Source organism: Varanus komodoensis, unplaced genomic scaffold (genome assembly GCF_004798865.1).
Source record: "Varanus komodoensis strain SLA01 unplaced genomic scaffold, ASM479886v1 scaffold12, whole genome shotgun sequence".
Classification (NCBI taxonomy): Eukaryota; Metazoa; Chordata; class Lepidosauria; order Squamata; family Varanidae; genus Varanus; species Varanus komodoensis.
The window spans coordinates 27,188,735-27,203,308 of NW_025335349.1; the positions used below are offsets into that span (position 1 = coordinate 27,188,735).

Genomic DNA, 14,574 nt, shown 5'->3' on the forward strand with positions numbered 1-14,574 from the left:
ACCTACCACACTGTGTTTGTATTTTGTACTTAGCTCCATATACCAGGGAACAGAAGCAACCCTCAAGGAACACACCATTTTCTTCCATGGAGATGAACTGTTTTATAGAATTTAAAACTCTGTGTGTCACAGCAGTGGTGCAGCTAGGGCTGGTTCTATAGGCCTTCTTCCAGGAGCCACGTCCTCAAAGGGGAACAGCAGCAAAGAGGCCCAGCATCAGCACATGGGCTTGTATGGGCATGCCATGGCTCACGGGTTGAACCTGCTTGCTGCTGCATCTTATTCTTACAAGCATTTAGAACTGGACGGGTTACCAGGTGGGCATGTTCATGGTAATAGATGCTCATTTTATTATTTATACTTTTAAAATAAATTCAGGCAAAACTGCACACTCAGTCTATTTCTTAATCAGTTCTGGCAAACAGGGCTTGTTTGTTTTACATAAATCAAGAAAGGAGAAGCAATTAAGCTGGAATGGGAGGGCAGAGGGAAACCAATCCTGCCCATTAAAGTCACTCTAAGATTGCCTTGCCATATCATTGCACAACCCATCTATGCATTGCTGGGGTTAGATGCAGCTGAGATGGAAGAGCATCTCAGGTGGGCTGTTCCCAGCACCCTGAAGTGGTGAACCTGAGCTTTCAAGGAAAATGCAGTCCTATCCAGAACAGGCCCTAATGTGAACTCGGATTAGTTTCCCTACTTAACAACCCTTTTATCTTGTCTAAATTAAGCCTCAGTTGTTGGCCCACATCCAGTCCATCAATGCATCCAAACAACAGGTAAGAACCTTCACAGTCTTCTTGAAGTTTTGACAGAAAGGAGAGATAGACCTGGACATCAGCAGCATAGTGATGGCATCCAAACTCAAAAGTCTGAGAAGATTAAAAAACAACAACTTCAAGGTGAATCTGTATGTCATAATGTCTGTGTAATTCCATTCTTAAAGAAAACTAAATTCTAACTGGATTGGGTGAACATCGCAGAATATTTGGAGATGGATTCAAAGATAAAATTTTGCATAGACTTTCTCAAGCATGATCTCTCTCTGCCATATTTTTGTTTCCCAGGGCAATGAACTTGCAACCTTGGCCTTCCCTTCGCAATTCCCAAAGCAGATAAAAGATTCCTTTCTATATATGCTAAGCCTCTCAGCTCTCTTATGGCAAGAATTATGCGTGAAAGCAGCACCTCGGTTATTTGTGCAATCAAGCTCCTTGAACAAGCCACTGCAATTGCACAAAACAGCAATAAACACGTGAGGAGCCTGCTTGTGGCACCACTACAAAAATACCGAGTGGTTCTTTTGATCCCTAGACTAGCAGCGGCTTTCTGAAGAAGCTTAACTGTAGCAACGTACAAAGAGAGACAGGCGCCATGCATGACTTTCTATATGCCTGACTTTCACATTGAAGCATCTGGCCGGACTGGCGCCCCAGGATTTTCCCTGTCAGACCGAAACCACACTCTGTAAGCAGGGCCGTTTGCCAGGAACCGAAAACACTTAGACGCCTATCTATCTGCTTGGGTTTTTAAAGCAGATCCAGGGGGACATGGGACCGAAAATCCGATGCCTAGACCGACACTTTCAAGGCGCCGACTTCCATGCCCCACCTGGACGATTTGCCCTTTCCTCCATACCGAGAACATTTGAAATGGGGCTGGGGAAGCGCCTGATGCACTTGCACGCGCACGAGGTCATCCGCCTGTTTTAAGAGGTTGCTGGGAGTGGTAGTTTTGGCGATGCTCCCTCCCGAGGCCTCCAGGCGCAGGCGCAATGGCTCCACGGTCTTGACGGCGTGCCGGTGCTTAACGAACGAGGGAGCCTACCCAGACTCCTTCGACGCCGTTCCGCTGGGGGTGGGGTGTGTGGGGGGCATCTGTGCTCACCGTCTTCGGGGGTCAGGGAAGGCAGGACGCTGAGCGGGGCTCCACCCAGCAGCACCAGGAGCTCCCAGAAGGAGGCAGGAGCGGAGCGGGGGGGTCGCCGCATCGTTCGCCAAAGGGGAAAACGGCGGGCAGCTCCGGGTCAGATTAAGTGGCGTTCCGCTTCACGTGACCGTGGGGAAAGGGCGTTTGGGCACGAGGTCCGTTCGTGGTCGTCGCGTTGGGGTAGCGAATTACCCGCCTTAAATCCCTTCGCCACGGGGGGTGGGGGGCTTGAATGAGTGATCTGTGAGGCGGACAAAGGCCGTGGATTCTCTTCGTGGAAACTTCTTGAATGATTTGGGCAAATGTTGACATGCAATATACCCCCAAAAATTTAATAGTGGGATTAGCCCACAGTAGTTGGAAATATAATTTATTAATATCATTTTTGTACCAAGGCTTTCTAGCTTACACATCTTTCTGTGAAAAGGTAAATATTTATTGAATGGTTCTTATTCTTGGGTTCAGAGAAGGTATTGAGATACTTCTAATGACATACATGTACCTTAATCTTTAGGGTGTTTGTCTTCATGCTTTTTTTGGCAGAATGGCTTTGAGTTATTTTTTTTTCTCTTCACCATACTTAGATCTCCCGCTTTCATTTTCATGTGAATTTTGTCAAATACAAGCAGGAATACATTCAATGAACACAATTAGTGTGACCTTTAATAGCACTGCAGAAAGGGGGGGTTGAAAAGGGGGGTTTGTCTTGGTCATGCAATAGCTTTTCCTGCCTCCCCCCCCCCCAAAAAAAAAAAAAAAAACCCTTCAGCACAACTACAGTAGTTGAGTATCAAGACTCAGCTCCTGGAGCCCTGAGCACTTTGCATCAAGCCAAGCTTATAGTTTCAGGACAATTACCACTGTATACATATACTCCAGTACTTTACTATGCAGATCCTTTGTTAAGCCTAGTCACAAACATTGTAAAGAGGAAGAATGCTTGCAAAAATGCACCCAAGTATTTCTGTATGCTCAAAGCATTGAATCTTTTATTGTGAATACTTTATTTTTCTGCAATGTTCTTTTGAAATGTACTGTTATCAGTAAAAAGGGGATTTTTGTCCATTGTTGTTATTCAGAAAAACACTCCAAATGCCTCATATCTAGAAAGCAATCCTCCAAACTTAAAAATACAAAATATTAATGCAGCATATTAGATCCTAAAACAATAGAGTACTGATAAAAGAATTCAAAGTAAGGAGGCTAGAATACGAGTAGGGTGGGGATCAATCAAACCTCTGACAGTATTTTAATTTACTTATGAGAGAAACAGATGTTCAACTGGTCTATGTTACAAATCTTATGCAGAACCTAGCAGGATTATACCCAATGGAATGAAAAAGTAGTTGCCTTGAAAAGCTGAGGTTAGGGATGAGAACAAAATGGACAAGGAGATGTACCATTCACATCCCTAGTTAAAATATTAAAGATTCTTGGAGCAACTTAAATATTTCACTATCTAAGCACAAGTTTTTGTGGATCAATTATATCATTGGCTATGTGATGTATTTACTGCAGCAGACATGCTGTGCAATACTAATTAACTTTGAAGTCCAATTTATCTCAATAGAATTACTTCCTACTAAATGTGTTTACAATTGCAGTATATGTCACTATCTCCGTTGCTTGAGTGTGTGAATAGTTAACTTATATTTACATACTGTATGCTGTTTCCTCTTCCTGTCCCCTCCCGCCCCCAATCTTCTGTCAAATATATAAAAGCCTCATTACTCTGCAGAATTCTCCATGTTTTGAACTGAGAACAGACCAAAGGGGAAACTCCAGTGGAACCAGAGACCTGATAAGCAAGTCATCTAGTAAGGTTGCTATGTCAGAAGGTGCTTCTGGTGGAACTGAAGATGCTGGTTCTGGCCCATATTTTTGTGTTTCAGCAGAAGACCCCAGTGCAGCACCTGCAGATCCCCTTCGGTGGTATCCAAGAAGGGATCTCCAGTATAGCATCTATAAAATGTTTAATATGTATTTTAATTCACCCCTTTTAAAATATATGGATTTCTATACATCCATAGCAATGAATACATATAAAATCCATACAACTTTCCAGCAATTATATGTAGACTTCAACAAAGGCAGATCACATATTTGAAGGTGTTGCCTATATGCCAGCTGTTCCCATACAGTAGCATTATAAGGTCCTCAACACATATAGGAAGTCAGGTTTTATCTTTCCAATGCTGTGATTTTAATTGTTGAAAAGGTACAGAGAATTCATTTATGCTGATAATTTGTTGATTTCCATCAAGTAATTTAAGCATATGTTCAACAGTGAAAATTAAACTGTTCCAGTTTAAAATGTATCTGTCTAATAACCCCTCTAAAAAAGCAGCAACCAGGGGACATTTATAAAAAATATGCTTAAAAGCATTAGCTGGGTTGCACCACCAGCAAGTAGCCAAATTAGACAATCCTTTATTAAAGCATGCCCAGTAGATGCAAAACAAAGGCTCCCCCCACCCTCCCTGTTTTGGAAGTGGTTGAAGCCCCATTGGTGAGGTTGTTCAAGGTTAGGCTAGACATGGACATGGTAGGCATGTCGTGAGCAGAGCTGGTTGGAGCCGGGGTCAGACTAGATGGCCTGGGTGGCCGCTTCTGACTCGCTCAGTTTCTATGTTTACGATCCATAGGCACAATAAGTAAATGGCAAACAAGAGATCCATCAGTTAGACACTTTGTCAGCAGTTTGACACTTTGTGCCAAATTCCAAAAAGATTGCAGGTTAGAATTCACTGAAAGCAGAGACTGGGGTCCATAGAAATAACACTGTTATTGCCTGGAAAGAACTGGGATTTGGAGTCATTACTATCCCAGTGGACTGGATGCATCAAGGCAGACAGTTCCTGAGGCCGACACTCAAAAAACATTTGATGCCTCACATCTCCCTGCATTACCCAGCCACTCACGACTGGAAGATGCTAGGAGTTACAGACTGTTTTCTTTCTAAACATGTATAGGACTGCAGTCTTAATATTACTAATAGCATTACATCCCCACCCCTTCTCCTCTTTCAATGAATCCAAGGCAACATAGTTGGTCTTCCTGTTCTGCATTTTAATCTCAAAGCAACCCTGTGAGGTAGGTTAGGCTGCCTGATCCAAAATCACTGAGTGAATTTCATGGCCAAGCGGGGACTAGAACCCAGCCCTGTGTGTCAGTACAACACCCTAACCACTGCACCACACTGGCTCTTAGTAGTATTTATTATCAGATTATTTCACAGCATAGCCCATGATATGGGGCCGAATAAGATTCCAAGTTAAAGGGGCTTGTAAATGCCATAGTTTCACCTCTGAGAACCCAGCTTTTTCCAATTCTTTCCAGGTTTCTCTTGTCAAATGACACCCATCAAACAAAACTCTCCAAGTTGGTTCACAGACTTGCTGCCAGAAGAGAGTCCAGCTGGAAGGAGCATCTGCAACATGTTCCAAGAAGTAGAAAGCACCTCCCTGGAGAAACAAAGATGCATGTGTGTTATTTTTTCTTTTCTCTTGGATAGATACATCCAGACATTCATTCATTCATTCATTCATTCATTCATTCATTTAAAGCATTTCTATGCCGCCCCCATCGCAACAAAGCCTCGGGGTGGCTCACAAAAAATACAAAAAAACATACATAAACAACAATAATATAACAATTTAAAAGAAAAAAAAACGTTTAAAACCCCCGGTGCATTCTCGGCTAATTTTAAAATCCTAATAAATACAATAATTTAGCAATTAAAATAAGTTTTAAATAAAAAGTCTTAGCCTGGAGCTGAAAAACAAATAATGACGGCGCCAGGCGGATCTCTCTGGGGAGCACATTCCATAGATGGGGCACCACCACAGAGAAAGCCCTCCTCCGGGTACTCACCCTCCTAATATTCACAGAGGGTTCCCGGAGAAGGGCATCTGTTGCTGATCTCAAGGGGTGGAAGGGCATATATGGGCGCAAGCGTTCCTTTAGATACCCAGGACCCAAGCCGTTTAGGGCTTTATAGGTCATAACCAACACCTTGAATTGGGCCCGGACTTCAATCGGGAGCCAGTGGAGCTGACGGAGAACTGGGGTTAAATGAGAACAACGCCCAGTCCCTGTCAGCAACCTGGCACCTCTATTCTGCACCAATTGAAGTATCCGGACCGTCTTCAAGGGTAGCCACACGTAGAGCGCGTTATAGAAATCTAATCGGGAAGTTACCAGCGCGTGTGTCACTGTCGCCAGGCAGTCGTTCTCCAGGAAGGGACACAGCTGATGTATCAGCCGAAGCTGAAGGAAGGCGCTCCTCGCCACCGCCGTCACCTGAGCTTCTAGAGACAGCTCAGGGTCGAGGAGCACTCCCAAGCTGTGAACCCTGTCCCTCAGAGGGAGTGCAACCCCATTTAGGACAAGGCCCATGTCCCCCATCCCGAGGCCCGAGCCACCCATCAACAGGACCTCCGTCTTGTCTGGACTGAGCTTCAGTTTATTGGCCCTCATCCAGCCCATTACCTCGGCCAGGCACCGGTTCAGCACAGCCACTGCCTCACCTGGATTAGTTGAGAATGAAAGGTAGAGCTGGGTATCATCAGCGTACTGATGATTCCGCAGCCCACACCTCCTGATGACCTCTCCCAGCGGTTTCATGTAGATGTTAAATAGCAAAGGGGACAAAATGGACCCCTGCGGAACTCCATGGCATAACTGCCATGGCGCAGAGTCATAGTCCCCCAGCACCACCTTCTGAAATTGGCCGTTGAGATAAGAGCGGAACCACTGCCACGCGGTGCCTCCAACTCCCAATCCCGCTAGCCTATTCAGAAGGATACCATGGTCGATTGTATCGAAAGCCGCTGAGAGGTCCAGGAGAACTAACAGGGACACACTCCCCCTGTCTCTCTCCCTGCACAGGTCATCGTACAGGGCAACCAAGGCAGATTCAGTGCCATACCCGGGTCTGAAGTCGGACTGAAATGGGTCCAGATAATCAGTTTCATCCAAGAGTGCTTGGAGTTGTCCTGCCACCACCCACTCTAGCACCTTGCCCAGAAATGGGATGTTGCCCACTGGTCTATAATTGGCGGCCACTGCTGGATCCACGGATGCCTTTTTTAGGACTGGCTGGACTACCGCCTCCTTTAAAGGGGCAGGTACCCGGCCGTCTCTTAAAGAGGCGCTGACCACCTCCAGGATCCAGGGCCCAATCCCATCCTTGGCTTTCGTAAGTAGCCATGATGGGCATGGGTATAGTAAGCAAGTGGTAGGACATACTTGTCCAAGCACCTTGTCCACATCATCAGGCTGCAACAACTGAAATTCATCCATTAATTGTGGACTCGACGACGTCGATGGTGTCTCCCCAGCAGAATCTGGTTCCATAGCAGAGTCAAGCTTGTGGCGAATCTGAGCAATTTTCTCCCTGAAATGCTTGGCAAAGTCGTCACAGCAGGCCTTCGAGGGTGGCACAAGATCTTTCTTCGGGCCTGGATGTATCAGCCCCCGCAACCACCCGAAAAAGCTCCGCCGGACTGCATTGTGAGGAGGCAATGGAAATGGAGAAGAATTTCTTCTTCGCCATCCTCACCGCCACAGCATAGGCCTGATAATGGGCTCTTAAGTGTGTTCGGTCAGAATCACCCCGTGATCTCCTCCACCTACACTCTAGATGTCTCCCAACTTGCTTCATCGCCCGTAATTCAGGCGTATACCAAGGAGATGAACAGGCTCTGCCAGGTGGGAGAGGACGCTTGGGAGTGATTGTGTCAATAGCCCTGGTCATCTCCTCATTCCACAGTTCAACCAGGGCATCGACCGGATCACCAGCCTTGTCAACCGGAAAATCCCCCAGAGCTTCCAGGAATCCATCAGGATCCATCCGGCTCCGGGGGCAGACCAATACAATCGGGTCTGCACCCTTGCAGAGGGAAAGGCCGCTCTCGAGCTCAAAGCTTGTGAGGAAGTGATCTGACCATGACAAGGGCGTCAAGCTCAAATTCCTCACCCTCAGATCACCCTCTTCCTGCCCCATTGAGAAAACCAGGTCCAGAGTGTGTCCACGTTCATGGGTCAGGCCAATGACGTGTTGAGACAGCCCCATGGCCGCCATGGAGGCCATGAAGTCCTGAGCCACCCCAGTTAGAACTGTCTCGGCATGGAGATTGAAGTCCTCCAGGACCAACATCCTGGGAGTCTTCAACACCAGGTCCGAGATGGTCTCCGTCAGCTCAGGCAGGGAGTCTGTTGGGCCGAAGGGTGCATGGTACACCAACAGAATCCTCAATCTGTCTCAGTCGCCCAACACCAAGTGGAGGCACTCCAGCCCCGGCCTCGAGAGGACAAGAAGCCCCACAAGGGAAATAGAAGCTCGATAAACCAGAGCGACTCCCCCTCCCCTCCCCTCCAGGCGTGGTCGGTGCTGGACCAGGTACCTGGGCGGGCACAATTGTGAGAGGGAAACACCCCCCCCACCTGCCCAGGTCTCTGTGATGCACGCCAGGTTGGCCCTCTCATCCATGATCAAATCATGGATGAGTGTTGCTTTATTTTGGACCGACCTGGCATTAAGCAGCAGCACCGACAGGCCCGGGGGGCAGCTGACAAGTCTACCTGGAACCCGCCGGCTGGGGGAATAACCAGAAAGAGGGACAGGTGTTAACCATCTGTCCCTCCTTCTTCTATGCTGACCCGTTAGACCCCCAACGCCATAACACCCATTGCCCATCACCACCCCAATGGTGGCAGCCCCGCGCTCCCCAGGGAACATCATAATAAGCACGAGATGCACCAATTAAAACCAATCTAAAACCAACAATTAAAACCATTAAAACATCCTCCTGTCCTCATTGCTTTCCACAGTCATTGAGCTCTGAGTTAACCTTACACAGTAAGCACTGTGATAAATTCTGTGGTGTGAAGGCCATACTTTAGTGTCATAGCTACAAATTTACATGGCTTTCTAGCTGTTTTCCTGTCATGTCCTCCGAAGCAGCTGTGTCCCAAGACATTTTGGTCCCTGAGGCAAAGGACAGCATCAAGGATAGCCAGGCACCTGCCAAGAGCTCACATCCCAGCAGGAGTCTGCTGACAAAAGCTCCTTGAGGTAGTTCCTCCTCTTCACTGAAGTCTGACATTAAGAGCAAAGACTTCCATTCAAGCAGCTGGAGTTCCCCTTCTTCTTTGTTAAAGTTGCCTTCTTCAGTAAGAGCTGCACCATGGCTTCTTTAAGAACAGCTGGGATCACATCCTTGTCAAGAAGGCATTCACTACTCTTTCCAGGTCCAGATCTTCAAACCCACCTTGCATGCATTTACTAGACATATTGGGCCAGCATCTACATCTCAAACTGCCAAGCAGCTGGTCCATATTCTCTGGCTGAACAAGCTGAAAGGTCTCAATCAGAACTGGACAAGCCAATTGGCTGCCTCCAATATTGACCCTGCCTTGTGTATTGAGACTGACCGGAACACACTGCAACAGGGAGTCTGAATGAACTCTTCACAGTGTCCAGTACAGTCCTCTAAATTAGCAGTGGTAGATTAGATAGCTTTCAGGCTTGTATTCCCAAGAGAAACCCTGCAGTCTGATATGTAGAATAGGTTTTCTTCTTGGACCTCAGCATGCACTGGTGTCCAGGCAACTCAGTGCCCCAGAAGTAACGCCCATCATACCAAGAAGACTTTGCTCTAAAAGGATGCGTTTTGCTTTGCTCATTCACTGGCCAACACAAATTTTGGTGCCTCAAATGTTAGATCTGTTCCTGGGTATGTTTGACCTGCTGATTCCAAAAATGGCACCAATGTTTCCCTATCAGCTGTAGTTTTTGAGATACAGCATAACTGCCATATACCACTCTTCACTCTGGTTGCCCAGAGAAGCATTTCTTTTCTGTGATTACCACCAGTCTTAACTATCTATGGTCATCCCTGCACAAGTTTTCCAGTCTCTATGGCCCAATTGTCAGTCAATAGTCTCATTGCCCTCAGCTCCTCAGATTGGGAGGATTTACATATAATGCTAAGCCTTCCTGGAGAGGAAGCCACAGCAGGGTAGTTCTTGGTTCACTGACCTTCATTACTACCAACACATGACCTGTAACTTGCCGAGTCTTGTCCCCCAACCCCTGCCCATCATGAACCTGGGGAACCTTGCAGGTCAAGTCTGTTCTCAATGACTCTGCAAAATGGCTGGTGTGGCAAAGGCCCTTCTGCCGTTGGTCTGCTGCCAATGCTTGGTGTCTTTGTGGTTTGTGAGCATTTGCTAATTTGTGGGAATTATTTGGTGTAAATATCACCCGCCCCCATGCTTTCACAGGTGTTTCTCTGTTCCCACCTCTGACTGTCCATTTCTCTCCACTTGCCAGCCTCTACTCCATAATTAACCATTTTTCACCTACCTTGATGGGCGATATTTCCCATTATCTTCCCCTCACAACCCACCCCCATGTACATGCTTTCACTTGCATGGAGGCCATTTGTCTCAGTGGCTTATTTTTCCTGTCCAGCATCTCTTTAACCGTACCCTCATCCTGTGATGTCTCCATGCACAGCAGGAGAGGAGAAAGAAGGGATGGATAAAGAATTGTGGCTTCCCGAGTGCAGCACGACTCGTGCTCAAAAATGAAGAAACTAGAAAAGGGAGGAAAACAGGAGGGTGAAGGTGAGGCTTTCACATGCTGTTGCAAGTCAGACTGCAGAGCCTACTGGGTTTTTTCACCACTCACCAGCCATTTCTGTAATGCTGCTCCATAAATTGCACCAAAGCACTAGTACCATGTCAGCCATCCTGAGAAGCCACCCTAGGAAAAAACTATCCTCAACAACCAGGAACCGTTTCTCAGGGTGGGTAGTAAACCATGCGGAACTGCCCTCATGAAGTTCACATGTCGCCAAAGTTATGTGGACAGAACTGACATTTGCATACTGTGTCCCATGACAGCAACAAGGAGCTGATATAGCTCTGAGATTTGGTCAAGGAGGCTTGGAACTAATAATGTTTACAACATCCCCTTGGGGAATGGCATGGGGATAGGCCTTCTGGGTTGTATGTGCTGGAGCCTGGAATGGAAACCCTGACGCAGGGCTTGCTGCTGATCATCCCAGTGGCCTCGGTGGGGAGGTGAAGGGGCCGAGTGCCTGGAAGGAGAAGCCATAGATGCGGGCTACTCCCCTTATGGGCTTTCCTGTGATGGCCTAGAGCACTGGAGGTTTCCACTGGGATGTCTAGGCCTTGTCACCACCCATGTGGGCCACCCTTGCTCTGTGGCCATCCTGTGTGTAGGGGGAAGACACTCACCCGCTCCAGTTGATCAAAGGCATGCTTGGTGGTTCCAGCTGGAGGAAGGGGGACTCTTCCGGGACAGCAGTGGCAGCTTCTGAGGGCAAAGGCCAGCATGCCTCTGTGGCAGTGGGTGAACTTCCTCCCTCCCTTTGGGCCCCCAGCACATGGCCTGTGCAGCAGCAGGCAAGGGGGCCTGCAGTCTGCTGTCTCCCCTTCCAGAGGAGTGGCGAGGCCTACAGCAAGCAGAAAGCTTTCTGGTGCACACAGCTGCAGGAAGGAGAGCTCCTCTTCAGTCTGGCTGTTCAGCCAGGGCTTCCTCGCACAGCTGGGTTATCAGCCCAGCTCTATACAGGGCCTGGTGTTCTGTCCTGCATGGCCTCCCCCAGTCCACTGATCCTCTTTAGCTCTTGCTTGCTGCCTTTCTTTTTTTGCTGCTGCTGCTCCCATGGTGAACACAAGAGCTGGTAAGCATGCCTCCCACCCGAAGGGGCACGGAACAGCTGGAGACTTCTGGGGAGACAGCAGCTCATCCAGCCACTTCAGCCAAGTGTGCCTTCCCAGCCCCTGGGGTGGGGGCCTTCAAGGACGCAGGCCACCTGCCCTCCTGCAGGAGCAACTGGCCCAGGATTGCATCAGGGTCGCTTGACTTAGGGTTCTTTGCAGCCCTGGGAGAATACAGCTTTGGTTACATGCTGCAGGCAGCCCAGTTTGGTAAATCAGTGTCTGCAATATGGTGGTGTACTTCATTGTGTGCCTCCCTTGAGCAAAGTAAGTGGTTTAAAGTAGTAATTTAGGGGAAAATGGCAAACAAACAGAAAAACGCAGTCCAACTGTTCACAGCCCTGTGCTGCACTGCTTAACTGGTTGACAGCCTGTTGTCTCCATGACGCAATTCCCATGTCAGTCTGCTTCTCTTTTGGTGAGATTTTTTTCCTTAAGTGCCTCCACCAAAGGGTGGATCCCACGGTTTCTTTCCCATGGAGTGTATCTTTGGGGTCCCCCCACCACATCTGCACCACCTACCTGGGAGTGCCTCCAAAATCATTTGCTTTATACTGACTGATACATTACACAACTTCTCCTAAATGGATTCCAGAACATTCCTCATTATTTGGCATCTGTCCAATTTAGCAAACCATGTTCTTTCTAAGAAGAGGCCCTTGGTCTTAAATGACCTTGGCTAGGGCATCTGCATTGCAATGCCAGGATCTAGGCTCTAGCATCTAGCATATCTTCTGCTTTTCCAGGAGATTGTAAAATAGAGGTTCCTTTCACTTAGAGCTGGGTAAGATGTCCTTAGTAGAGTGTAACTGAGTGGAGCACTCCAGGCTGACTATAACAATGGTCAGGCTATACTTCACCCTTTAAAAAAATGATTCCTCTTAAAAGGAACCCTGTGAGAAGACTCAGCCTCTGCCTATCCTGATCCTTTGCCATGTTTCTCAGGGCAGCCATCTTGTGGTGGTGCCCTGCGCAGTTTTTCAAATTGCAAGATGTGCCCACAGCCCAAAAAGGCTGCCTACCCTTGGGTTATTATGTTTGAAGGCCGTTATAAATGTCTACAACTCCAGGGGGGAAACAGTGGGTTAGGAAATTTTCATTTAGAACACTGCAGGCATGCTGAAATACGACTGCATTTCCACTTTCCAAACCCAGTTCAGACTTAATCCCTGTCCTCCGACACATGCACATCAGAGCTACGAGAGAAATGCTCACGATGCTTTTAAGGCTCTATAAATACCTTGTCCTATTCTGAGCAGCCATGTATAGGAGTGCACTGTAAGAAGCATGTCAGCACTCAAACTAAGGTCCACTCAGTAACAGAGCTCCCAGAGAAGGCCGTGGACCTGTCAACTAGTTTTCACCAGTTAGTGAGAAAAGCAGGAAGAGAGGTGCAAGGATTACACTGCAAAGGACTGGGGAGACCTGGGCTCCAGGCCCCATTCAGCCATCAAGCTCACTTGGTGACTTAGGGCCAGCCACTCACTGACTCTTAGCCTATCCTACCTCACAGGGCTGCTGTGAGAGGACAATGGGAGAAGAGGCTAGTGTGCACCCCCTTGGGCTTGTGTAAGGAACAGGTGAGCTAGAAACATACGTTTTGTGAGAATAAAATGGAGCAGTGTAAGCCACTTTGGGATCCTCACAGAAGGAAGAATGTGGGATATAGATCCAGGGTAATAACAGCAACAGCAGAAATTAAATATGTTCAAAATAGCATCTGTGAATGTAAGTAACACAAACAGGTTCGGGTGTCTCTAATACGGAGTTCGAGTCTGGTTACCAGTCCTGCCTTGCCAGTTAAGCAGCACACATGAATAGCCAATACCCAACAGAAAGTTTAGCACAAGATTAGCACAAGCCACTGAAATACTCCTGCTCTTCCACTGCTTGAGTACTTACCGGTCTCAGAACTCTTAGAACTTCAACCACGACTCCTTCTATGCTCTTCACAGAGCACAGCACCAGAGTACAAACCACCACATCCACGGATGCGTCCGGTATTTCGTGCAGATCCTCAGCTGGCGTCACCAAGCAGCGCTCTACTTGCAAGTGTGGATTCTGGGACAGACTCTCGGCAAGAAATTTGTCAAAATTGGGGTTAGGATCCGTGCATGTGATTCTGCATCCTGTCGGGTAGAACTGGAAGTTGGTGCCAGTTCCTGTGCCGATCTCCAATAGTCTGAGTGTTCCTGCAGGCCTTGCAAAGTCATTCAGGTTGCTAAAAAGTTCCTTTTTCTTGACAAACATCCTCTTATTGTAATCGACGCTTACAGAAGCCATGAAATATGGAAAAAACTTCTTGCATAAGGGGCCCCATATACCTAGGTACCAGAGTAAATAAATGGGGCCAGCAAAAATTTGGACGCATAATCTAAGCAGGACAACCAACCAGGTAGTTTCCATCTTGAACAGAGAGAAGAAATTTAGGAGAGCAAACCCAAAAAATCTTTGCAGAGACTGGGGCGGACTTTGCTTTCATCTGTTGCTTTCAGTACTAAGAGCCAATCAAAATAAAGCCAACCTCTAGAAATAACCTAACATGGCTGGTCAAGCTTTTCGCTGCGCCCTGCTGTAGCTCGCACCTCAAATGTCGGAAACGTTCCTTTTTTTCAAACTTTTCAATCCGGCGTCGATTCTGGTTTTTGTCGCTAGAGGGATTCTGGGAAGTTGTAAAAACCGGGGTGGATTCCAACAGAACGAGACGGAACAGCCCCTTTAGAAATAAAATAAAATAAAATAAAATAAAATGCCAATGGCATCTTTTAGAACACTTGAAATTTTTTGGCTCGAAAATGATCAGTTAGCATGTGTAACTGGTGAATTGGGTTCATTTTTCTCAATTGGAAGTTAGCATTCTGGTTTTTTTTTTTCCTCGAGTATGAA

General features: G+C 47.3%; 1 protein-coding gene across 3 annotated transcripts; it reads right to left on the reverse strand.

The window, feature by feature from the left end:
- Positions 1 to 5,132: 5,132 nt before the first annotated feature.
- On the reverse strand, positions 5,133 to 14,310 carry LOC123019272 (methyltransferase-like protein 7A). Of its 3 annotated transcripts, XM_044422041.1 has the most exons (4): positions 13,591 to 14,310; positions 11,203 to 11,420; positions 10,429 to 10,535; positions 5,133 to 5,396 (listed from the first exon to the last, which is right to left on the reverse strand). In XM_044422041.1, the coding sequence occupies exons 1-4, from the start codon at positions 14,092 to 14,094 to the stop codon at positions 5,320 to 5,322; spliced, it is 906 nt and encodes a 301-aa protein (XP_044277976.1). In that variant the 5' UTR covers positions 14,095 to 14,310; the 3' UTR covers positions 5,133 to 5,319. The 3 variants fall into 3 exon arrangements, with proteins under 3 accessions (XP_044277976.1, XP_044277978.1, XP_044277977.1); XM_044422042.1 differs by lacking the exons at positions 5,133 to 5,396; positions 10,429 to 10,535 and adding an exon at positions 10,555 to 10,705 and having other exon boundaries at positions 13,591 to 14,308; XM_044422043.1 differs by lacking the exons at positions 10,429 to 10,535; positions 11,203 to 11,420 and having other exon boundaries at positions 13,591 to 14,288.
- Positions 14,311 to 14,574: the final 264 nt, after the last annotated feature.